At 39.5% G+C, this 27,249-nt stretch overlaps 1 protein-coding gene across 1 annotated transcript; it reads right to left on the reverse strand.

The window, feature by feature from the left end:
* On the reverse strand, positions 1-27,249 carry PON2 (paraoxonase 2). The gene is made up of 9 exons (XM_006065920.4): positions 27,094-27,249; positions 19,966-20,036; positions 12,741-12,796; positions 8,082-8,247; positions 7,416-7,542; positions 5,252-5,452; positions 2,088-2,169; positions 1,240-1,368; positions 1-630 (listed from the first exon to the last, which is right to left on the reverse strand). Exons 1-9 carry the CDS (start codon positions 27,165-27,167, stop codon positions 472-474), a joined length of 1,065 nt encoding a protein of 354 aa, XP_006065982.1. The 5' UTR covers positions 27,168-27,249; the 3' UTR covers positions 1-471.

Below are 27,249 nucleotides of genomic sequence, written 5' to 3' on the forward strand. Positions count from 1 at the left end.
TTGGGTTTTAGTGAGTCTTTACTGTAACTCCAACTCTTTAATAGTAAACAAAGATGTAAGTATAAGACATCAAAACATGTTATATATCAGTAGTTCTGAGTCATAGTGGTCACACTGGTGGAGCTGAGGTCACTCACATTTTAAGGAAATATAATCTACCCTGTTTCAGTGGAATTCATGCTCTGGCAGTTGGAAGGCAGACATGAGGCTTATTTTGTGCAGAGTATATTCACTTAGCTGAAAGCAGCTTTCTTCTCTTACCTTTACTTGGCATTTTTAAAAACTGTTCACTTTCTTTTTATGTTAAAAGTGCTATGTGAACTGAAGGGGTCCTTTCATTGCCGAAATAAATTTACTATGTATGTCACACATTTGGGGGGTCAACGTTGCTGGTTAAATTCCCTCAGAATTAGCAATTCATAGAAAATTAGTTGTTGAGATGCTAGCACACCTGCATACCAGAAGGACCATTTAGAGCTCACAGTATAGGGCTCTGTGGTATAAAGTGCCTATGAGCAGCTTCTTGTCATACACGGAGGCCACAGAACTTCCCTGGAGAACAGATCCGTTGTTGGCATAAACTGTAGTCACTGTAGGCTTCTCAGATAAAATATTCTGGATGCGGAGAACCTATTCAGGAGATATGAAGGATTAATATAAACCGCCATCCACCCATATCACTCAGTCATCAATAATCTTGCACAAAGACACAGTGATTAAGAGGACATGCTGTTGCAAATAGCAGTTAGCAATTTTTTTTAATGTTTAAATTACTTTGTTAAAACCTCAAAGAAAGTACTTTCTTAAGCCATCTAGTGACTGCATGCCAACACCGGATGGAGTGTTATTACAGTAATTGAGCATTAATAGAAAAACTTCCACACTAATGTGCCTACTTTGGCATGAACAAAAGCCGTGTCATGCAGTGAGCTGACAATAAGTCAGGTATTTAAAAAATTGCCAGTATACCACACAAGGAGGGCACATCTTTAGAAAAAAGATCTTTTGACTAGCTTCTGCCATCATTTAATACATCAAAAGATTACCTTTCTAAAAGTATTTGAACAATGTGAAATTCTGCCAATTATTGGCTTAAAGCAATTACAAAGCCAACCACCACGTATTTATTGTATTATTGGTTTAAAAGGACTAAACGGACATTCCCTGGGACAGTTTATTGTATTATTAGTTCAAAAGGGTTTGAATAATTAAGGTTTAAAAAATAAAACTTATAAAAACCTCTGACGAGGGAGGATTCTTCGGGTCATACACGAAGAGCTTCTGGCCGTTGGGGTGACAGCCTACCAAGACGTCCCCCGAGGAAGGGTCAATAGATAAATTATCCACCAGGGTATCCAACTTGAGTACCTTCCAAAAGAAAAAACGTCAGCATCTAAATGTCATGAGAAACCGCGATTAGATCATTTAGGGCTAACCTTTCTTGCCCCTATGCATGTGGGGAAATTATACCCATCTCCTGCTTCCACCCTTTAACACCAATATTGCATAAAATAAATTTAATACACTGGTTTAGAGTCATTTTCATTCTTCCTGGAATTAAGAAAGTTAGGGCAATAATCAATCTCTCTAAAAAATGAACTCCTTTCCCCCTTTAGAAGATGCACAATGATCAGTTAGCTCAAGAAACTCAAATAAGAAATTCTTCATCAATCTAAAATATGTGTTGTCAAGCAGGAAGAAAATAATAATGGTGTGGAACCCAATTTCCACCTTCATTTATTATTGAAAGAACTGACAACTTGCATAAATCTTCATTTCGGAATTCATCTATTAGTCTTTTCAACTGTGAAAATTTCTTACTGGAATTCATCGGGTGCCATCAGTACATCATGGAGTGGGCTCTAACTCTGATGCAAATAGCCCTCCCAACATACTGCTGCATGAAATCAGTCAGTTCTTGTGACTTGGGGAAACAAGAAACTTGGTCAGTTACAGACAGGTAGAAGTGAAAAAACCAGAATAGCAACACTGGCTATTCTGTTTTAAAAGAGGTATTTTTATAATATAGTATGACTATGTAATTTCAAGATTAATGTCAACTTTAGATATAGAAAGAAATATTTTACCTTCAACTGAGTTAAATTCATATTAGGGTGCTTTTCCAAAACATGGATTTCATGAGCCAATATATCAGCAACATAGATGTACCTTTGCAGGAAGGACACACCGGTTAGAGCTCCCAGCCAAGATAAAGCTTCATGAACACAGTGGGAAGAATAAGTCTTAATAACCTGCCAAGAAGTTAATCAATGATGGGCCCTCAAGGAAAGCCTGATAAAGGTTAATTTTTATCTAAAAGTAAGCTTTCAAAATCAATTCAGTGCTGCTACAACAGTCATGGAATTGTTAAATTATTTTTCAAAAGATTGGTAAGGAAAAATAATATAGGGCAGCATTTAAAATATCAAGTCTGTGGGTTGAGGAGGTGGGAAGAAGGTTCAAGAGGGAGAAAACATACGTATACCTACGGGTGATTGATGTTGATGTATGGCAGAAACCAAGACAACATTGTAAAGCAATTATCCTCCAATTAAAAACAAATAAATTTTAAAAATGTATAAAGTCTGTGATATTTGCCACTGAAGGGACAATAAAACAAATTAAAAAAAAAAAAAACTTGTATATTCCACCATATAATTTGATATTTCAAGGGATCATATACATGTAGAAATATTTGGTATAAAACAGAAGACATATTTATTAACATATTGAGAAATTCAAGCATTAGAGATACATATCTACTCAGAATAATTTGTCTGCATCTAAGGAGGGTGAATTAATGGACTGCTTTACCCTAATCTTCCTCAATGAATTGACTGTTCCATGGCAACTGTTCTATTGAGCAATTATAATGGGTAAAACCATGAACTCAGTATTGTGACAGATATAAACATGAAGACAACAGCTGTTTTTCCTGAAAAGTTTATAGTGTGTTGTGGTGATCAGATGGCCTGTACACATTAAACAAATAATACAGCATGGTGGTACCATAAGACATATTTTGCATCTAGGGACTGAAGAAATATCTAACTCCTGAAAAAACAGAAGGGCTTACAAAGAAAGGGGCATCTGCAGTGGACATGGACTGAACGACTGGATTTGAGGATATGAGGACAAAGCATCTTTTAGGCAGAAGAAAACACGTGAGCAAAGACACGGGCAAGAATGAAAGTGGCAGGTTTGCAAAACACTGAGCTCCTGTGTAAGGCGTAGTGAGTATGAAAACAGTAGAAAGGAGAGGTTGGAGCTAGCCTATTAAAGTCTAGCCCTTTAGCCTGCCTTGATCTGATAAGCAATTGGGGTCCGCTGAATTTCTGGAGTGTGATGGTCTGTTCTGTGCAGCAATCACTAAGCATGTGGTTTGTGCCTGGCTGGGCTCAGTGTGAGGAGTCAAAGGTGAAGCGGACAGAGGTCCCTCTTTCAGAGGTCTGGGAAGAGCACCGGGACACAGAAGGACAAAATCGGCAATGGTGCAAAAAAAAAAAAAAAAAGGGAAGTGGACTGAGAACAAATGGGAAGAAAGTGAGAGTGAAAGCCCGAGCCAAGCAGTGCCAGTGGAAAGGAAGAGGGGCTGAGGAGCCACACACAGAACCCCTGTGCCCTGCTCAATGGCTGGGTAGGAATGGTCAGAGGAGAGGTAGAGCTGCACCCCCTGTTGTTATTATTATTTTCAGTGTGAGTGACTGCAAAATTTGACTCTCATAATTGAAAGATGAGAGTCGGGGAGAAAAACAGACTTGGTGGGAGAGGTAGGATTGGGTCAGTTACAGACAATTTAAAAGATTCTACATCCATTTTCTGTAATCAACAATAAAGAAGAAATTGTCATGAAAATAAAGACATGTAGTTGTCAAGGATGGCAGATTTATTTCATGTTATATGTGTAGTAGCTTAAATTGTTCAATGCGCTAACCTAGTAAAAGGGGAACATATCCTTTCTATAAACTAGAGCTGGACATATAAAAATGAAAGAATTTGGGGGGGGGTGGATTTGGCACTATAAAAATTAACATTTAAAAGGAGCACTCTTTGAGTAGTTCTATTTTGAGGAGTTTGTTCTACAGAAACACTTGTACAAATGTGCAGAGGGAAGGGGCTCATAGTCCCAGATTTAGCCAATACCCAGTAGGCATTTGAACCTCGGTCTATATGACTCCCAAATCTGAAGATTTAACCATTATGCTGTCATTCTCCCTTGGGGGGAGGTTCTTCCTTAAAAATATATGGATAAGTTTCAGTGGTAAAAGAAAAATAAAAAATGTATTTTGTACAGAAAAGAAAATCGTATATATCTCATAGAGAATTGGCTAGTTTACAGTCATCCTTATAATGGAATAAAACAATAAAAGCCAATAAAACAATAATATATTTATTTAAAAGAAAAACATCTACCTTATATTTAAATATGTATATATAAATATGAACCCATTTTATAAAAATTTACATTTATCAAATTAAATTCTATAATGATATAGTTGCTGTCATTGTTAGCTTCTAAGTCCTATTTGACTCTTTTTGCCACCCCATGGACTATAGCCCACCATGCCCCTCTGTCCATGGGATTTCCCAGGCAAGAATACTGGAGTGGGTTGCCATTTCCTTCTCCACAGGATCTTCCCAACCCCAGGATCAAACCCATGTCTCTTGCTTGGGAGGCATATTCTTTACCACTGAACCAATGGGGAAGCCCATAATGATATAGACCAAATTTAAATACTGTATATAAATATATATTTATAAATTATATATAAATGTATAGTACATGTTTATATAAAACATTATATATATATTTAATAATAAATTATAAGCTCTCCTTTGTGCTCAGTCATGTCCAGCTCTTTGTGACCCCAGACTGTAGCCTGCCAGGCTCCTCTGTCCATGAAATTTTTCAGGCAAGAATACTGGAGTGGTTTGCCATTTCCTACTCCAGAGGATCTTCCTGACCCAGAGATCAAACCTGCGTCTCTTGTGTCTCCTGCATTGACAGGTGGGTTCTTTACCACTGTGCCACCTGGGAAGCCCAGTAATCTTGGAAGGCCAATAATATATTACATATATGTATTATAATATTATAGTATTATAGTAATAGTTATCATATATATTTATCATAGACCAAAAATAACAGGTAAGCTATTTCTGCCTTTAAAAAAAATAAAAAAGAGCAAAGTAAAGAATTTCACCCAGCACCATGGCTAAAGAGAAATGAAAATACTTCTATAAGAGCTCATACTTCTTATCAGGTGAAATATTGATCCCATTTGCTGAATCGAATCCTTCTGCTACCACTTTAACTTCATTTGGACTGTAGTAAACAACATTTGTCCAGTGTAAGTTCAAGTATGTTTCCAAATACTTTAAGAAAGGATCAGAGAAATAGTGGTCATTGGTAGCATAGAAATGTTCTGGTCCAACAGCTATGATATCATTCACACTGGAAGAGAAAAATAACATGTGAGAGAAAATGAAAAGCCAGTTGGTCTCCATATTAAACATTAAGTATCCAGAAGGTTTACACAATATGTGCCTTAAACTTTTGGTAAGAGGTTCCCTAGGAAAAGCTCAGCTAAGATCACATGGGTATAGTCATATGTAACCTACTATAATATCATTTGCTGGAGAACAACTTTGTATGGTACCAAGTAATCTGAAGACAGATCATTTAGCAATTATGGCAGGATTATTATCAAAGAATAAAGAACTTTGTGCCAACAGAGTGTGTTTTTTTTTGACAGCAAGAAATGTAAGGTTTAAGAACAGCGTGGAAGGGCACAGCTATCCACAGTACAAGCTTGATGGAGCCTCACTGGCTGGTGAGCTGGCTGGGCTGTCGAGAGCATTTACCTAGCTTCCATTTTCTCAGCTGCTGGATTTTCTTGAGTTCCTTTGCTTAGTTATTAGTCATACTAAGGTTGACTGTTCAATTTCTACCTGACTCGCAAAGCCGACCTGCCGAGAATGAACAGGCGCTCAATAAACACTTGCAGATAGACGGATGATGAAATTGCCATAGTGTGGTGCTTCAGGTGAGAGATTTATATGCTGAAAACAATTACATTTTTAAAACCAGTTAGGTAAGGGTGTTATTAAATTTAAATTCCAATTACCCTATGCAAAAATTTCTGAAAGAGCGGCTTTCCCCTTTGTTAAAGAAAAAACAGAGCTACAGGGAAGGTGGGTCCCCTCTTTCTGAAAGAGCTCCCTAAAGCAAAGGCTGCCTGGAGGGCACTTAAGCTCCTATGTCTTAGGAAGTGAATTTTTGGAAGAATTGTTGGCAGCTACACACTTAAGTTCTAGACAGAGAAGTAGATATTAAAAATATTCATCAACCAGCTGTGTTCTTGAAGTAGTAGTGATACACTTCCAATTCTTAGGGCCAGGAGCCCATGGCTACCTTGTGAAAACATTTCATGTTAGTTCCATACTAAGCATACAAACTCCATATAAAGCAGGCTACTCTTCCTTGGCAGGACAGGTATTATTATTATTTGTGTGATGAGTCATCTGAAATGGAAGGTGACAGAAGGAACAATGGTGAGGTTTGTCTTCTACTCTCGAGACGGCTCTGAAAAGCAAATCCCCTGCAGGCCAGCATTTCCTCGTTTCTCAAGCGAGTCTGCATAGAACACTGATGTCAACTTTCCCTGCTCTGCAAGCAAACTACTGTTGTTTAGTCACTCAGTCGCGGCTGGCTCTTGCGACCTCATGGGCTGTAGCCCGCCAGGCTCTGTCCGTGGGATTTCCCAGGTGAGAACAGTGGAGTGGGTTGTCATTCCCTTCAGAGGATCGTCCCGACCCAGGGATGGAACCAGCGTCTCCTGCATTGCAGGCAAATTCTTTGCCGCTGAGCCACCAGGGAAGCCCATTCTTCAAATTAAGGGACAATTAATCTCTACAGTATAGACTAAAACAGAAAACTCTGAAACCATGCAATTCCTGCATCTTTTATTTAGTAGACTATATGAATATAAATTCAGTTAGTGGTCATCATGGTAGAAATTCTGAGCAAGTTTTTCTGGGACCTAAAAAGGTCTCATGAACCTGTTATATTTCCCAGTTTGAAAGGATGTGCATTTGAAAGAGTTTCTAAAGACTCTTTCTTGGGGGTTAAAAATCTGTGTACAATTTAATCACTTCAATACTGAGTTGAATTTGGATAATGTAATTTTGCCATGGCTAAAATACTGGTTTCATTCAAAATTTTACATTCATGTAAATATTTATGAAAAGTAAAGTTGCAAGGAAACTATACATACACATATACATATAAATATATGTTATTTGTTTATGTGTGTGTGTGTATGTATTTCAACTCTTACAAAAGATGAAAGGACCATGATATGGAATATCTGAAAAAGGCAGCAATAAATCTGAGAATGAACAAAAGGACTAATTACCTTGGAAGAAGCTCATGTTTGATTGTTTTTAGATGCAAAAGAGAATTTTCTTCCTCTTCAAATTTAAAAATTTCTACTGTATTCTTGAATTCTGGGTGGTTTACAACAAAGAGATAAATGGTGTCACCTAAAAAAATGAGAGACTAGAGTTCATTTACAAGATATAACCACAAGACCTCTGGGTAGACACTGACATTTAAATACCACAGGCAAGGAAAGGCTGAATGTATAAGCTGTTAGAGGACCTAACAGATCATTCTTCTTCCCTATCTTTCCCATCACTGTCTGTCTAGTGTTATTTCTGATCATTGGTCTCCTGACCTTTAAGAAAGAGTGTTTCTCACTCCATATACAGAATTCACGGATAATCCGTTTATAGTTTAACTTAGAAATATAGCTCTTTTTCAATGCAATGAAAATAGATATATGAAAAGGTTATGAAATCTAAACATTCTTTCAGGTGTAATTAATAACTATTAGAAATTTCAAAATGTAATATAACTTACTGCCAGCTGAAGAGGGAATGTTGGACTTATTTGTATGAAGGATATAGAAACAATTCATGAGTTAATTGTTCTCTTATACAGATATGATCCAAATCTATTTTCCAGTTATTTGCAAACCATTGTTGTTTTTTTTTAATGTTGGTAGCTCATCAGTTCTTACCACTGTCTATGAAAGTGCTGATACCATGTGGATTAAATGAAGCCAAATTAAAGCCACGGCTGACTCTTAATTCCAGTGCCCTTGGGTTTTCTTCATTTAGATCCATCATTAGTATTCCTCCAGGCTTATCTGGTGCAAAACTGTGGAGGCCTGGACATTTTAGACCCTTTTGAAAACAGAGCAAAAGTTAAATATAAAGGCTTAAGTATTTTTATGGACTAAAGTAGCAACTATACTGTTTGGCTTTCAGCCTTCCACCCCCCAATTATTATTTTCTTATTGTTTCATCTCTGCTTTCTTTGTGTTTCTAGCTTTATGCCAGCACCTTTAGCCAAAGTATCACTTATTTATAGTTGCTGCTGCTGCTGCTGCTAAGTCGCTTCAGTCGTGTCCGACTCTGTGAGACCCCATAGACGGCAGCCCACCAGTCTCTCCCGTCCCTGGGATTCTCCAGGCAAGAACACTGGAGGGGGTTGCCATTTCCTTCTCCAATGCATGAAAGTGAAAAGTGAAAGTAAAGTCACTCAGTCGTGTCTGACTCTAAAGAGGAGAAGGAAATGGCAACCCACTCCAGTGTTCTTGCCTGGAGAATCCCAGGGACGGGGGAGCCTGGTGGGCTGCCGTCTATGGGGTCGCACAGAGTCGGACACGACTGAATTGACTTAGTAGCAGCAGCAGCAGCAGCGACTATAAATAACTGATACTTTGGCTAAAGGTGCTGGCATAAAGCTAGAAACACAAAGAAGGCAGAGATGAAACAATAAGAAAATAATAATTGGGGGGTGGAAGGCTGAAAGCCAAACAGTATCTGATATTTCTGAGTTGAGACAGAGATGAGGGGTGTAGTCTCCTCAGAAGGTAACCAGAAGGTTGGTGGACATGAGATAACACAGAGTTGAGGGAGGGAATAAACTGCTCTCTGACACATACCCATCCTCTCCCCGTTGGGACATCAGGTGGAACTTTGTCAGTGCATGGCAGGTACTCAGGCTGTCCTTTCCCCACTGATTCTAAACGTTGCTTTTATCATGTACTAGATCCTTGTTTACATATTGGTCTGTTTGGGGACTTGTGCCCTATTTCTGTGCTAATATGCAACTTTTTAATTACTACAGCTTTATTCATTACATATATATTAGTATATACTATATATGTATTTATACATACTATGTATTTATCCCACACCACATTGCTTTACCTTTACAAAATAATCTTAAATATATCTGCTCATTTATTTTTATGTATAAATTTCAGAAATCAAGTTGCTACTCAAATGAAATCTTATTAATAGTAGCAGTAGTAGTACTACTACTACATTATCTATTTGGTTTTTCCTAGTGCATGGGAAAGTCATTGAGTTTTATATGTTCATTTTGAATCCAACCATTTCACTCAACTTCCTATTAGGTCTAAGAGTCTGTCAGTTTAATCTCCTGGACTGTTTAGAAAAACAAGTAATCACGCTTGAAATTAATGGCAGGTTCGTCCTTTTTCCTACATCGTATTTCTTTTTCTTGTTTTCTTGGGTTATTAAGAACTTTAGTAGATTACTGATGGTTACAGCATTTTAGGGCAGTTTCTTCCTTTTCTAAACGTTAATGGGAAGGCAGTGAATGTTTCACCACTAAGAATGATGTTTGCTGTAGGTTTCTAGGAAGTTTCCTTCTACTTCTAGTCTTTTTTTTTTGAGCTTTTAATCAGGAATGAGAATTGAATTTTATTTAATGCTTTTTCAGCACTCACTGAAATAATTGAGGTCTTTTCTCTTTTAACATTTTCAAGTCATACTTTATGCAAATTTAAAAGAATACCTTTCCAAGTTTCGACACTTTGTGACCCCATGGACTGCAGCCTACCGTGCTCCTCCATCCACGGGATTTTCCAGGCAAGAGTACTGGAGTGGGGTGCCATTTCCTTCTCCAGAGGATTTTCCCAACCCATGTATCAAACCTGGGTCTTCTGCATTGTCGGCAGATGTTTTACCATCTGAGCCACCAGCAAAGTCCAAAAACCTACCCTCAAACCTTACTTTATGCTCAAATTGTATTTAATACACATTTTCTCCAATTAAAAAATATCTATCAAATTATACAACTTCAAGATCCAACAAACAGAATAAACTGGAATTATGCCATTGTTCCATGGCACTGACAATTCAGTGGTTAATAATCTCTCTTCTTTATCAACGTACCATAAACAATAGAGTATTGATGCACAGGAAGCTAGCTCTACCAGGGATGTAATAACTCTTCATGTGCACTTAGTTGCTCAGTCATGTCCAACCCTTTGTGACCCTATAGACTGTAGCCTGCCAGTGTCTTCTGTCCATGGGGATTCTCCAGGCAAGAATACTGGAGTGGGTTGCCACACCCTCTTCCAGAGGATCTTCCCAACTCAGGGAAGGAACCCAGGTCTCCCGCATTGCAGGCAGATTCTTTACCATCTGAGCCACCAGGGAAGCCCAGTAATACTGGAGAGAGTAGCCTAACCCTTCTCCAAGCGATCTTTCCAACCCAGGAATTGAGCCAAGGTCTCCTGCATTGCAGGTAGATTCTTTACCAGTTAAGCTACCAGGGAAGCCCCAATAACACTCAATAATTATCTTAATTTAAGATATCATTTAAACCTGTTTTTATCTCTTTTTAAAATTTTATTTCCATTTGTGATAAAATATACATAACATAAAATTTACCATTATCACTATTTTTAAGTGTACAGTTCAGCAGTTTCAAGTACATTTACACTGTCATTTAAATCTCTATTCTATTCTATGTCATCCAAGTCCTCATTAAATGTGGTGTTAGTTTTGAGGTTGCCCCTAATTGTTGAATGGGATGGGTTAATGGGCTACAGTGCTTGGAAGAATAAACAAATGCCACGATGTAGGAGTTATTCATTTAGAAAGGAGCAACATACTAGGAAATATTAGAGACAAAGCTGAGTAAATTTTTAAAATCAGTAAAATGAAAGTAAATCATTTTAAATCAGTAAAAAGTCATATAACCAAGGAAGGATATAAGAAAATCATGCAGAAGAAATTCTGTTGACTTGACTACAAGATCACTGTGACTATATTAGATCTCTCCACTAAAAATGGCTGTCGATTTACGTATTTGAAGACCTTGCTCCTCCTAATTCAGATTTATTTTTATGGGTATGAAATCTTGAAATAGATGACTTCTGGATTACCCAAATCTCTGAGAACAGCTTCTTTGGAAAAAAAAAAAAGGGAGGGGGGGGGGGGGGTCAAGCAACTGCTTTCTCCTTTACTCTAGGTATTTGTGTCTTTGGTTATGTACAATGCTGACGAGGAGTTTCAGCACTTTTCCCTAAGACTGTAAGCCATATGTGCAAACACATGCTTCTACACAAACCCAGAGTCCCCCCAGAAATATCATTTAATTATTGTGAGTAGGTAATTAACTACAATTTTTCTTTTAAAGTTGTAGTTTGAAAATTTAATATAAATATCCAAGCTTCTGCCAAAACTTACAGTATTTTTTTTCTTCCTCCATGGTAAACAACCAGCTGCTCACAGGCTTTCACATAAAAACCATCAAGAACCCGAAGAGTGTTCTGACCCTCATTCCCATCTAAGCTGCATTCTCTCACCTTTCTCATAAGTCTGACAGCTATTTTGTTAGTGTCGCTACTGTCTTCTAAGCATCTCCAAATTTTTCACATCTTTCCCTGAGTCTCAGAGTCTGAAAATAATGGCTGCTGAGAGGGAACAGAATACCTACAGGCTGCCTTCAAAGTTGGATACTTTTTTCTTTATTTAAAAGATATTTATTTATTTGGATGCACTGGATCTTAGTTGCAGCCTACAAACTCTTAGTTGTGTACGAGGATCTAGTTCCCGGGATCAAAGCCAGGCCCCCTGCATTGGGAGCAAGGAGTCTTAGCCACTAGACCACCAGGGAAGTCCCGAAGTTGGATTCTTCTTTCTCAAGAAAAATGGAACCCATGAAGATTCTGAGGTCCATCACGTTGGCCCATTCTAGGGAGGAGAGAGAGGCAGAACTTCCTCTTTGGCCCATACATACGGTTTTCCAATTAGAATGCATATTGGTATAACCTAGCATCACCCTGGCCAATCCATTTTAAAGTCTTTAAAATATATGCCTGAAAAGATTGTTACTTTTCAGGTTATAAAAATTAAGGCAAAAGTGAAGGGTAAACTCAGTCAATGACTTTCCACTGATAATATAGGCCTTTCAGCAGCGAAAAGAAAGAAAAAGTACTGGCCTTCCTTTGGGAGTTAATGTATTGTTCAAAAATAAATAACAGCAAGAATGCTAGCTTTAAATTGAATGTTGAATGGAAAGAAAGGTATATGCTGCATTTAAAATAGCATAATGTATTATCAATGTCCACAGTCATGCTCCAGATATCATTTTTAATAACAAACAGATTGCACTGGAATATTTTAGTGCAAGGCAGTGGGGACATAAAGAGTAATAAGTCAATTGGCAAAGATGTTTTCATCCCTATATTTAGAGAAGCGGGAGGTAAATTTCCAAGATCCTGTTTGACCTGTCTTTTGTTTTCAGAATATAATTTTAAAAGTGAGGAACTTGAAAAACAAGTGACTGCTTTGCAGGCCTCATCAAACTTCCTTGTATTTCTTCCACTGAGACGGAGAAGGAAGATACTCACCACACTAAAGAAAGCCAGACCATTGGGAAGTATGTCAATATCTTCAGCGCCAGCTTCTGTTAAGTTCAAGAAATAGATGTCATGTTCAAATTCTGTGATTTGTTAGGTAGAGCTTTGTTTACTTTATCAGTGTCTGTATCTTTCAGCACGGTTCTGATTTTTTCTTCCAAGGAACCATTCTCTTTAATAAACGTCAGTCCAAATCCTTTCCTGCAGTGAACTTCTGACTTTAAATGTTAGAGATTTTATGTTTACTCAAATCAAAGTCAAGTAATCACTACATTTCTAGCTATGAGACCAAAAAAGTTGACATCTGCATACTCTTATGATAAACAGCCAGATGTCTATACAAAAGTAATTGCCATCAGGGGACTATTACTTTCAGAATGAAGGACTCATCGTCATTTAACCATGCAAATATCTTGTCCCTTTCTCGGCTCATTCAGTCTGAAGCGAGCACAGACATTTCTCTCATTACCAGAGATAAAACACCTGGGATTATATAGTCCCTCTTTAAAAAACAATGTCTGTTCGATCTCATAAGCAAAGAGCTTTCTGTTTAATCTTTAAATTTAGGCTTTAGATTAAAAAAAAAAACTGGCAAAAGAAAATTAATGAAAAATACCATGCACCTAAAGCCAGTTGAAGCTTCAATGCAGTCTCTGAGACAGACTACAATTACTATTGATTGTTTATTGATTGTCTGCAGTACACTCCACACAGCACAGCAAATAATTAGACATAAGACCTTCCCAGTGGTCTCACTGTGTAAATTCCATGGACAGATAATAGACCCAAACACAGAAAAGAAGAAAAATGGCTTAGATTAAGCCAAATCATGACGCATTCTTTGAGTCCACAAAATTCAGTCTTCCCCTTTAAGCCCTCTCCAGAGTATGTCTCCAAGATTATTTCTAGGTTGTCAAAAACAAACAGCACCTATCCAGCTATTTGGGTTTTGCTTCTTGAGTTTGCATTTAGCTGCACTGCCTCTAGTGTTGCTTGTTCCATCACAGTGGAGAAAAGCAAAAAAAAAAAAAGAAAAAGTCAAGAACTTCACTTCATAAAGATGACCCATATGCTTATTGTCTCAGAAAGTGGAGAGCTATGTCTAAGCATAGTGTGCTGGAGGAGTTCTTAACCTCGGGTCTGTGGAGCCACAAATGGGTTTTAAAGACTCTATGAGCCCTCTGAAATTCTGTGCAATGCAAAATGTCCTGTACATGTACAGCTATCTTCTGTGAAAAAGGTTCTATGCTTTCAGCAGATTCAAAAATGGGTCTGTGATACCCACCAAAAGTTCCATGGTGCTTCTCAAATGGTAAAGAGCAAAGACCAAGGAACCCTTCACCACATATACACACAAAAACACAAACATATGAATACACATGTGCACACAGAATTCTAGCCCAAGTTCTGCTTTCTAGATCCATTTAGTAGGAGCTCAATTAATTAAAATTTGTTTTTCTTGAAAAATTATTTAAGACAATTTCAATGTGTACATGCCTACACACATAGACAAAGAAAAGATATGTACAAAAAAACTAACCATGTTTTTCTGGGTGGTGGGATTTTGGGCTGAGTGATTTTCCTTTTAAACTTCAAAAGTTCTTTAAACTTTTCTTTGTTTTAAAAATTTCTACAAAACATATTCTTTCAATAATCAAGAAGAGAGCAACATTTTTAAAAGGTATGTTCACTTTGACCACATTGCAACTTCTGTTTCATCCTGTTGCCTAATTTCAAGGGGGAAAAGTCATATCTGTAGCTTCTTTAGAATATTTTCCAGATCTACTCCCCCATCTTCACTTCTGTAGCCAATACAACAGTGGGCCTTTGTCATCTCATAACACCCTTTCAGTATGATTATTGTAAAAGTAGTGAAAGCTGGAGATGTTTTTCCTCCTCTGATTCAATAATAGAAACAGTAGTAGCATTGGTAAGTAACAGGTTTAACTATAAACATATATTGTGTTCACCAAGTACCAGGCTCCTTATAAGTACTTTATACATGTTAATTCATATAATTTTCATAACTCTAAGAAGTGATAATATTATCTCTTATTTTAGAGTAGAGAATATTGAGCCTTTGAAAGGTTAAGATCACAAACTGGGAAGCTGGGATTCAAGTTTTTTGTTCTCACTTAAAAGTACATAGAAACAAATACAACCTAGCATTTAATGAAATTTCTCTGTCAGAACCATTCCTTGATTCTTTTTTGAGAACACTTGACTTTGTAAATCCAGCTGTGGTCGATTCTATACATTGGCTTTTTCCTTAAAATATTTTCTTCCATGCCTTTCACCAAGATCTTCATCAATTCATATGTTGTACTTTTCTTTCAAACCTCTTTCAAACCATCTTTCTCTAGAAAGTCTTGTAACTTAGCACATCTGATTTTGATCCCTTCTTATGTTTTTAGCAATTATCTGTGTCAGAGAAGGCTAACCCCTCCCCAGGAGCCATACTTCCCTTATTGCTGTTCAGCTACAGGTGCATGGCAACATGTGTGTGCTTGCTCGTTCGAATTGGACCCTGTGTGGCCCCAGGGATTGTAGCCCGCCAGGCTCCTCCGTCCGTGGGATTTCCCAGGCAAGGATACTGGAGTAGGTTGCCATTCCCTTCTCCAGGGGATCTTTCTGACCGAGGAATCGAATCCAATTCTCCTGCATTACAGGCAGATATTTTACCGACTGAGCCATCAGAGAAGTCTCTCTTGCTGATAAAGGTGGCTGTTTGTCTGAGTTCAGGTTAATGAGACATTAAAGAACAAGGTGTATGCAACTACTGGGTAAAATAGAGTAAAAATGTCTAGGTAAATTTTCTTTCTACCCCTTCCTGCTGGGACATGGCAACAACTGGAGTTCTAGTCTTGGACCAAGATGATATGTTGAAGATAGCTGTGTTGCTTCATCAGCCTTTGTCTCAGAATGACCACATGAAATACAGTCATCTAATAACCCTAGGCCATTTGCTTGTCTTTGGACTGTCACATAAAAGAAAATCAATTTCTTTCTTCTATAAGTTACTTACTATAACTTTATAATAGCTGATCAGCCCTTCATACCCAACAGAGTATCCAAAATGTAATGTAGCCGATTATTTTCCACTTTTTTGGTTCATTAATCAGATATATGTGTTAATGACTCTGGGAGAAGATACTATATTGAAAAAAAAATTGCTAAAGTAATTTAACCTCTCTGAGCCTTAGATCCTTATCTGTTATAAAAAGAAAAACAAAAAAATGTCCGTATCTCACACAGTGAGATTTTCTGCTTCCCTTTTCATAGGTAAATTGCAAAGTACTTGATGACAAGAGCTACAAACTTTAATGTTTAAAAAACAAAAAAATCTCTCAAGCAGCAGTTATAAAAATCTTGACTACCAAATGTATAAAATCATTTATTAACTCAAGAGAAATAATCCATTCAAAATTTTTAGTCCAGGACTCTGAATGCCAGCTTTTTAAAGACATTTTAAAATGTTTTAAACTTCAAATAGAATTAAGTAGCTCCTTACGCATATTTTTTATTATTTAGATATAGATATTATGCCAAATCTTAGTTTCGGTTAGATACACTAGAAAGGAATAAACAAACAAGAAATGGAATAAGTAGTGAACTTACTTTCTGACCCCCCTGAAGGCACATATCCTATATGATGTGTGGTGGTAATTGTTGCTGTTGTTTAGTCGCTCAGTCGTGTCTGACTCTTTTGTGACCTTATCGGCTGTAGCCCACCAAGCTCCTCTGTCCATGGATTTCCCAGGCAAGAATACTGGAGTGGGTTGCCATTTCCTTCTCCAGTGGCAGTGGTTATTTATTTATTAAAACAGACATGAGATGAGATGATACGTATAAAGCACCTAAGAGTTCATTTCCAGTCATGATGAATGTAGCCTTGATGTGTGTGTGTGTATGTGTGTGTTGTGTGCGTATCTTGATGTGGATGGGGAGGGGTGGGGCAGGGGATATGGTCGTACCTCCTGGAGGGATTAGCTGGCCTCAAGTGCGTGGCTGCTACTGTTCCCAAAGTGGAAACTAAAAAACAGAACCCCTGTATTCCTGCTGCCTACCATGAGAAGTTGCTTTGGCCCATATGGGAAACTATACCCTACTAATCCTTTGTAGTCAAAGACCACTGAATAAGCAACTGTTGTTAAAAACATATAACCACAAGCTATTATTAACCATTATGCATCCCTGACATAGCCCTCAACAAATGTTCACATAGTGTATGCTAACCAGAGAGCAAAAGCAAAGAAGAAAGGGAAAAAAAGAAAAATACAATTCTAATTAGATCTAAAAATGTATCCCAAATGTGCTTCTAATCATTCAACGTCTTCGCTCCACTGCCTTTTGAAGTGCCTCAGAGACATTAAACGCTTCACAAGAGGGGCCACAGGTGACAGATTTCCTCATTCTTCCCAATTGCAGACAGCAGCTCGCACACATCACAACATAAAGGTCACAAACACAGTTGGACGCCTGTTCAGAATACAAATGTTGCTGGACTTGTTTTTCTCCGAGGAGCTCTCTGTCCCAGTGAGTTGCAGCAGCAATGCACTTGACAGTCTGTCCTGTAATGTCGTCTGCCCTGAGACTTGAATCCACAGAAGGTGGGCTTCACAGATGCAAGGCTGTTTAATAATTTTACAATTATTAACTGGGTAGCAAAAGTAACCTCCAGGATCGCTAACTCAACCTCCCAACCTGAACAGGTCCCTCTCAGCTGCCATCTGGCTTCTGCTAAGTGACCGATTCCAAGGAGCTCTTCCTGCTTGCAGCCAGCAAGAAGGATGCATTTGCTGAATTTCTCAGGACTTCAGACAACCTGAATTTTAGGACAGTCTGTATTATCCAGCATAGCCCTTTTCAGTCCAACAGTTGGGTATTTGACACCGAGTTTGTATCTTCCTGCTCAGTGTTTGGGCAACAAACAAAAAGGGGAAACCCCAGGAGAAAGAAGTCAAGGAGTCTAGTGAAGGGAGACAGGACTAGGAAAAAGTACAGAAGTAGCAATGGGAAAAGGAGACAAGAGCACAGAGGAAACAGATGTATAGAGAAGGACAGGGAGCAGAACCAGAAAGAAACTCTGAACTTGAAAAGGCTGCTCTGAAAACTAACAGGTTCCATGAATTGGCTTCTTGGTAGTTCAGCAGTAAAGAATCTGTCTGCAATGCAAGAGATAACAGTTCAATCCCTGGGTTGGGGAGATTCCCAGAGGAAAACATGGCAACCCACTCCAGTATTCTTGCCTGGAGAATCCCATGGACAGAGGAGCCAGGCGGGAGCCTGAGGTCCACTGGGTCTCAAAGAGTTGGAGACAACTGAAATGACCGAGTATTGCATGGCATGAAATTGAAGCCTTCTTTGTATGATCCATAAAAGTTCCACTACTTTGACAAAAGTGCATTATGAATCCTGTCTGGAGTGAATGTGGTTGTAAATATGAGGTCCTGAGTTTATTCGTGTTCCAACTCGAGGGCAATTTAGCAAACACTATCAACACTTTAAATATATGTGCTAAGTGAACAATAATCTCACTATTGAAAACTATCCTTCATGTAAAAAAGATGCAAGAGCTATATGCACGATGATGTTCACTGATTTGCTTGTAGTTGCAAAAAATCGCAACCATTCCAATGTGCATTAAGGAACTGGTTAAATAATAATGGTACATGCAAATATTAAAAAGAATGAGGTAGGTCTATTACAAGTGCTAATGTGGAAATCTCTTCATGTTCAGAATGAAGCAAGTTGCAGAATATAATTTTATACTAAGAGGTCATTTGTGAAAAAATAGATATAAATGTATATGCATATATTTGTTTGGATTTGCACTGGAAATACCAGAAAGGATAAAATAGAAACTCTGTGTCTGAGGTTATTTTTGTGGGAGGTGGAAATTTTTTAAAAATTTAATCATTTACTTTTTATTGAAGTATAGTTGGTTTACAGTGTTGTGTTAGTTTTATGTATATAGCATAGTGATTCAGTTATATGTGCATATATATATATTCTTTTCCATTACAGGTTATTACAAAATGCTGAGTATAGTTCCCTGTGCTACACAATACACTGGACCTTGTTGTTGTCGTTCAGTCGCTAAATTGTGTCTGATTCTCTGCAACCCCATGGATTGCAGCACACCAGGGTTCCCTGTGCTTCACTTATTATTTATCTGTTTTATATATGGTAGTGTATATGTATTAATCCCAAACTCCTAATTTATCCCAACCTCCCCTTTCCCCTTTGATAACCAAAAGTTTGTTTTCTATGTCTGTGGATCTATTTCTTTTTTAAAAAATAAAAAAATTATTTATTCATTCTTTCTTTACTTTTGGTTGTGCTAGGTCTTCGCTGCTGTGCACAAGCCTTTTCTAGTTGCGGTGAGCGGGGCGGACTCCTGTGGTGCCCAGGCTTCTCATTGTGGTGGTTTCTTTTGTTATGGCGCGTGGACTCTAGGCGCTCAGGCTTCAGTAGCTGTAGCTCAGGAGCTTTAGAACATGGTCTCAGTACTTGCACACCAGCTTAGCTGCTCTGTGGCATGTGGAATCTTTCTGGACCAGAGGTCGAACCCATATACACGGCATTGGCAGGTAGATTCTTATCCACTGTACCACCATGGAAGTCCCTGTCTCTGGATCTGTTTCTGTTTTATACATAAGTTTATTTGTGTAATTTTTTAGATTCCACATATAAGTGGTATCATATGATATTTGTCTTTGTCTGGCTTACTTCACTTAGTATGATAATCTCTAGTTCCACCCATGTTGCTGCAAATGGCATTATTTCATTCTTTTTATAGCTGAGTAATATTTGTGGGAAGTGGAGATTTTGTTAGGAGATTTTTATTTTCTATAACTTCTCTTCCTTCTGGCTTACTTTCACCAACTAACTCCTGGGCTAATGTTACATAGAATTCAGTTGCCACACATGACAAAGAATACAGACCTGACAAAAATAGTTCAGCAAAGTCACTAAACAAGCAAGAAATCTAACAACAAACATAGGGTTGAACAAATCATTAATAAATCACAGTGAGAGTAAGAGAGAAGAAATACAGGGTACATGAGATCAAAAGAGATGAAAAGGTTTTGCTGATCTAATGTGATTTTTCCTCTGATAAACAGTAATTATGTGCCAAAATACTCATAGTGAATTTTTTAGTGTTAGTGGCCAAACAATGTGAGCTGTGTAACAAGCATTTTCTCAGACTCACCGATTCCTTTAATCAGGTGGCAATTAGGAAGGTCTACAGATTCCACTTCTCTGGAGGCTTTAAGTCGATTCCTGTTTAAAAAAGAAAAAAATCTATCTGTTTATGTATCCCTGCTTTGTAGCAGAAAGGGTTTAAAGAGGCTTACAGCAATACAAAAAAAAAAAAAAAAAAAAACACAGCACAAATCTAAAGCAGATAAAGGAGAAGATGGAAAACAAGGGTAGGAACATAAAATAGCACCAGAACTGAAGTTAAAATAAAAATGCATATCACAGAGTTCTCTATGTGAACATGGGCCATAAAATGAAGCCAATAATCCAGCAAATACAGCTCGCAATGCACGTTCCTATGCAAATATAAACATGACACCAAGTCCCACTTCTCATAGCTCTTTTGTTGTGGGAAGAGCCTCAGATGTAGAACCAGAAGACCCAGGGGAGCTGAAAACTGCTCAGACCCTCTGCAGAATGACGCAGTGACTGAAAGCAGGCCGAGAGAAAATGGCACTGTTCAGAGCCTGGCTCACAGGAGATGCCACGTAAATACTTTTAAGAGGTTGAGGAGCACCAACTACTCTAGCAAAACGACTTGCTGTTGTCATTTCGTAAAAACAGAAGTGAAGAACTAACGAGAAAATGTTGAACTTTGGTAAAGCATCTTCACTCTTGCTTCCCGCCCTGGAGCAGCAGCTCACCAAGCAAGGTGGACAAGCACATCTGGGCTCTGCTGCTTGAAGGCTTCCCCTCTTCTCACCGTCTCACCTTCTTTGTATTCTCTATGTACACAAATAGCGACAATCGTGCTTACGGAGCAGTCTGCATTTTTCAAAGCGGTTCACGCATACCACACTTCTAAGAGCCAGAATGACCGTGTCTCTCTTCCATCATATCCTTGCCTCTTCGGACTTCTAGACGCTGAATATGGGGAAGGCTACTGTTTTCTCAGCAAAATGGAAGAAACCTCAGCCTGGATAACTCAGAATTACCAAAAGGGAGTGGCAACTATGTATCTTGGCAGTTCACATATATGTGTATATATATAATATTAAAGTTTCTAATTAAAATGTTAATCACTATGTATTTGGAATCATATAACTAAAATAGTATTAAATTTCTTAAAACAACATAGCGATAAAGCAATGAAATAAAAAGAAATGAATAAAATAAATATATAAAATATATGGACATAATAGAAAATTAAAAATAAAATAACCAACAAAAATTTTAAATTAAGCAGTAAAAAAAAATAAATAAAAAAGATCTCAAATCTATGAGCCCCAGGAGTGACTAAAAGGGAAAACAAGTATTTTTTTTAATTAATTTTTATTGGAAAACAAGTATATTTAGCCTAACATAAGCAGTAGCAGTTAATACTGGTGATGAGGATGCTGCTGCTGATACTCATGGGTGATAAAAGGTAATCAGTAATAAGAGGGCTAACATGTATCTAAAGTGTTAGTAGTGAAAGAGGTAGACCATGTTTCTGTCATAGCAATAAGCCTGCATGACCTTTGGCAGGTCAGTTTAGGTCTATAGGCCTTATGTGGGATCTTAGTTCCACAACCAGGGATCGAACCCACATTCCCTGCATTGCAAGGCAAATTCTTAATCACTGGACCGCTGGGGAAGTCCCAACATCAGGGTTCTTAATTTCAGGCCCAGTGACCTTCGTGGAGTCCAAGGGTAAAATTCAGGGGTCTATGAACTCAGATGGGGGGAAAACACATCTTTAGTTAAACCTCCGACTGAAAGTGAGCATTTCTTTTGATGATGAGTGTAGGCAACAAACCACTGAGCTTTCTACTGGTAGTACCTGGGACTGTCACTAACAGGAACTGCAGACGCTGTTTCATAACATTTCAGTTGTAGATATCTCAAAATACCATTTATACTCATCTCGGCTTCACAGTACCTACTGTTAGGTACTCAACGACCTCTAGATATATTTAAGGCTTAATATATCCTACATTAGATTTTTCAGATAGTTTGACAATAGAATTTAAGTAAGTTAGTATTAACTTAGTATTTAAGATGGCTTTGTAATCCTGTGTATTTTATTTTATGCATTTAGAAACATGATGCTGAGAAGGAGTCAAGGCTTCACCAGACTGCCAAAGGGATCTGCAGCACAAAAATCTAAGAACCTCTGCTCCAACATCATCATCACAGGTAACATTATTGAGCACTTACTATGTGAATGACATTGTCCTAGCATTTTGCAAGAATTAACTCATTGATTTTTTTACAGCCCCTATATGGAGCATAAAATATGATTACCCCCATCCTACAGATTAGGACACTGAGGCACAGAAAGGTGAAATAAAAAGCCAACGAGTCAGGTAAATAGTGGAGAATTCAGGCCATCTGGCTACAAGGCATGAACCCTTAACCAACAGTCATTAGCATGAAAGGAATCTCTATTTCTTTCACTCAGGAAAGGGCATTACCTTCCAAGTGGAATGAGACGGGGGTGGTTAGTGATTATCTTGCTTCATTTTGTGGTAACAGTAAAGATGCACCAGGTTGGTGTGTCAACAGGGGACACAGTCTTCTTACCAGGTTTGTTCCTTATCGCGTTGCCTTTGAATTTACAAACCACTGGTGGGACTTTATCTTTTAAGTGCAGACTTAAATTCAAACAGGGGCTTTATCTTTCACATACAGACTTGTAAAACCCCTTGGAATTTACTCCCTCATCCCCTGTAATGCTCTTACTTAACTCAGAGTTTGTGCTCAGGCTTGTAAAGCTGAGGAAAATTTGCTCCAATGGCAGACAAGAGAGGAGGCTGCAGGGAACTGGGGCAAACTGTATCTGGAATCAGAAGACCTGGCTTGGGGTACAGGTTTGGCACTGACTATTGAACTACCTAGTTAGCTTCTCCAAGCTTCAGTTTTATCAGATAGAATATAGGAAATATATAATATAAAGACAGATATGAAGACTGGGAGAAGGCAGGAAGGTCAAAGGGCTTTCTTTCCAAATGTCAGTAAATGTTTGTTTTAGTTTAATACAAAGAACTGCTGACACTTTCAACACAAAGACTAGCACACAGGGCTTCCCTGGTGACTCAGTGGTAAAGAACCCGCCAGCCAATGCAGGAGACATGGGTTGGATCCCTGATCCAGGAAGATCCCACATGCTGTGGGGCAAAGCTTGCACCACAACTACTGAGCCTGTGCTCGAAAGCCCAGGAACCCTAACGACTGAGCCCATGCCCTACAACTTATTGAGGCCCACACACCTAGAGCGCATGCTCTGCATTAAGAGACATAACCACAATGAAAAGCCTGTGCACCGCAACTAGAGAGTAGCCCCCACTCCCTGCAACTAGAGGAAAACCCGTGTAGCAATGAAGACCCAGCACAGCCATTTAAGACCAGGACACAGTAGTCACACAATAAATAAGGAGGATGATGGCTGAAAAACAGGCTGCCCCTTCAGAAGTGTTCATTGGATAGCTTCTTGGTGGACTTGTCATAAAAGATGTCAGGCAACAAGCAGAAAGTTCAGGGGCTTATTTCTGGATTTCCTGCTCAGGCACAGGTCTCTTATGCACTTAAGTCTTATGATTCATTCAAGACTGTGTACTTTGGAAGAGGGAGCACAGGCCTGGAGACATTTGTGTATTTCTGTTTTCCCCTTTATTGTTCAACTAGGGCGGAGAAGGCAATGGCAACCCACTCCAGTACTCTTGCCTGGAAAATCCCATGGACAGAGGAGCCTGGTAGGCTGCAGTCCATGGGGTCGCTGAGAGTGGGACACGACTGAGCAACTTCACTTTCACTTTTCACTTTCATGCATTGGAGAAGGAAATGGCAACCCACTCCAGTGTTCTTGCCTGGAGCATCCCAGGGACGGGGGAGCCTGGTGGGCTGCCATCTATGGGGTTGCACAGAGTTGGACATGACTGAAGCGACTTAGCAGCAGCAGCAGGGAGGAGTGGAAAAGTTGGGTATGATATGCCATCCTCCCCTGGGAACGTTAGCCACTTACAGTTCAGAAGGAAATAGACAACTCTGATTCCATTTATCCATCCATAACACACTTATACTAAAATATTATTCATTGCTTATCTGAAATCCAAGTTGAAATTTAAGTGGGCACCTTGGGGGAGAGAAATAAACTTGAGTGCCAAAGTACCATCTCTAAAAATAGAATAATGAAATAGAAGGCACCAGATGAGAGCAAAAAAACAAACTGAAACTCTATTTCTTGAAGAGCCTTTCTTTTTGTGGAGGTGGGAACATGCTGCTTTTCAAAATACTCTAAGGGACTGAAAGGAGAAATGCTATGCATTTAAGCACTCCACCAAACTTCGTAAACAGTAGGTACTTGATTCTGCACTTATAGGGTTGCCAGATAAAATGTGAGATGCTCAGTTAAATTTGAATTTCAGATAAATAATGAATACTATTTTAGTATAATTACATCCCAAATATTGCATGGGGTATGTTTATACTAAAAAAAAGATTTGTTGTTTATCTGACATTCCAGTTTGACTGGGTGTCTTGCATTTTTCTTTGCTAGATCTGTCCATCCATCGTTCCCCTTACCTTCTCATATCAGCCAATATGAGGCTTCAGTTGTCCAATGAGGTTACAACCCTGTGACGTCACTGCTAAATAAAGTTTATTATAGTCAAGTCTTTATAAAGAAAAGACACATTAAATTTTAAATGACCCATCAGGTACAGTCTGTAAAAATAAGATTTATCTACTTTTTCTTAGGTTTGCAACCATATTTATCATTCAGTTCAGTTCAGTTCAGTTCAGTCGTGTCCAGCTCTTTGTGACCCCATGAATCGCAGCATGCCAGGCCTCCCTGTCCATCACCAACTCCCAGAGTTCACTCAAACTCACATCCATTGAGTCGGTGACGCCATCCAGCCATCTCATCCTCTGTTGTCCCCTTCTCCTCCTGCCCCCAATCCCTCCCAGCATCAGAGTCTTTTCCAATGAGTCAACTCTTCACATGAGGTGGCCAAAGTACTGGAGTTTCAGCTTCAGCATCATTCCCTCCAAAGAACACCCAGGACCAATTCAAAGGGACTTAAATTTAAAGCCTTATGATTATTAAGAAGAAAAAATTATAAACTAAGAAAACTTCAATTAATAGAAACACTGGTGGTTTGAACTATAGGGATAACCTAATGAGCTTGTGAATTTTAGTGGTCTTGTCTTTGAAACTGGGAGCTGGATAGATCATACAAAATCATCCAACTCAATAACCTTCTGCAGAACAGGACAGTCATTTATATAACATGAAAATTAAGCTCAGCATGTCCATTTCTTACCAGTGAATGTTCCTCCTCCGACTCTGACCCTTCCTGTCGCACAGACACTGTCCTCCTGGTGTTTCTCTAGAGCAGATGAAGCTACAGCCAAGCCAGTTGAGCTGGAAACTATAGCATCACCTTTGACCTACCCCTCATCCCCGGGGCTTCCAGAGTTTGGGCCAGACCACTGCAATACTTTAACTAGTTTCCCCAGGTCTTTTTACTCTCCATTCTGGTACTTGTCAACTCTAACTTCATATGAGAATTATCAGGAGAATTTTTAAAAATAAAAAGTACTCATGCCTGGGCCCCACTCAGAGCAACAGGATTGGAACTGCTGGGGGTGCAGTCCAGACAGCAGGCCTCCTGGAGATCCTAAGGCACAGCCAGGATTGAGAAGCACTGCTCTACTCCAATCCAGCCTCCAGGTCAGCTCTACACAGTCCAGCTGATTATGCTTAGAAAGTTTAAACAGGTTCCTGTTTAAAAAATAAAGCACACACAGCAAACACCGACAGTTCCCTTTTGCCCATCAAAGCAGGCCCCAATTTCTCAGCATACCTTTAATAAGCATCTCAAGAGCTATCCTTCACCTATCCCTACTGTTATCATCCTTTAACTTTAAGCTCCCCTCAGATCCAAACTTCCCCACATCAGACCCTTTGTTCATGCTCCAGCCTCCATCTGGGACTGCCTCCTTCCTCCCCACTTGGGTTTCACCCATCCTTCCAGGACAATGTCAAATGTCTCTTCCTCCTGAGCTTCAACTTCAGGAGTTGTCATTTTTCCTCCTTAAGCCTATAGGGGTTGGTTTGTACCTGTCCTGAACATCCTGATCGTCCCTGTAGCTCAGATGGTAAAGAATCTGCTGCAATGCAGGACACCTGGCTCCCATCCCTGGATCAGGAAGATCTTCTGGAGAAGGGAACGGCAATCCACTCCACTATTCCTGCCTGGAGAATACCATGGATAGGGGAGCCTAGCGGGCTACAGTTCGTGGGGTTGCAAAGAGTCGGACACGACTGAGCGCCTAACACTGCTACACTGAACATCCTAGTTTATCCGTCTGTCTTATTTCTCTCCTTCCCTTTAATAGGGTAAGAACGGTGCCTTGCTCTATTACAGGAGCCTAAGAGAGCACAGCATACAGAACAGATGCTCAGCATTTCTGGAATTCTTTCGCGTGAGGCTTATATAATTTGAATTGATAATTTGGAGACTGTGACATCTGCCTACCGCGTTTTTTTTAATAATAAGTAAAATGTGAGAAGGACCAGGCGTGTCCTGTTTGGCATTCTGGCTTCACGGTTCCTGGACGAGGAGATAAATAAGGAAGTGATGTAAGAACAGTAGCTGAATATTTCAAGTATTTTTGATCTACCGCGCCAAGATTAGAGAGCGGAAGAAGCTTCTCCAACGCGGCAGGGGAGGGATGGAGAACAACTTTGTTAGAGACAGAGGCTGGTTTGGGCACCAAAGAGAAGCAGGATCCGTGACCTGAAATAAATCTTTATAATTAAAGTTTCAGTGCATGAGTAATAGTGTTGTTTTCAAGTTAAAGCACGAGGTTTGCCCTTGAGTAAATTGCACGGCACTCGCACAGCTCGTCAACCTAGGTAGCAAAGAACTTTGTGAGCAGCAAAAGCTTGTAAACTCTCCAGGAAGTCTCGCGATCCAGCCCAAACTGTGTGGGGTTTTGCGGGCGGCTGGGGGTGGGGTGGTGGCGCTCGGCGGGCCGGGGAGCAGAGCCGGCAGAGAGCGTCCCCGGCCCCGGGCCCCAGCACGAGGGTCCCCGCGCCCCCGCAGCCCCGGCATCCCGACCCTGCGGACCCGGGAGGGCCCCCAGCCCCTACCTGAGCGACAGGAGCCTCTCGCCCAGCAGCGCCAGCGCGATCCCCAGCAAGCTCAGCGCCAGCAGCCGCCCCATGGCTCGGGAGCCGCGCCGCCTCGCTCCGACGGACCGGGGAGCGCTGTGGGCGGTGCCGCGGTACCGCCGGGCCACGCGGGCT

Source organism: Bubalus bubalis, chromosome 8, assembly GCF_019923935.1.
Source record: "Bubalus bubalis isolate 160015118507 breed Murrah chromosome 8, NDDB_SH_1, whole genome shotgun sequence".
NCBI lineage: Eukaryota > Metazoa > Chordata > Mammalia > Artiodactyla > Bovidae > Bubalus > Bubalus bubalis.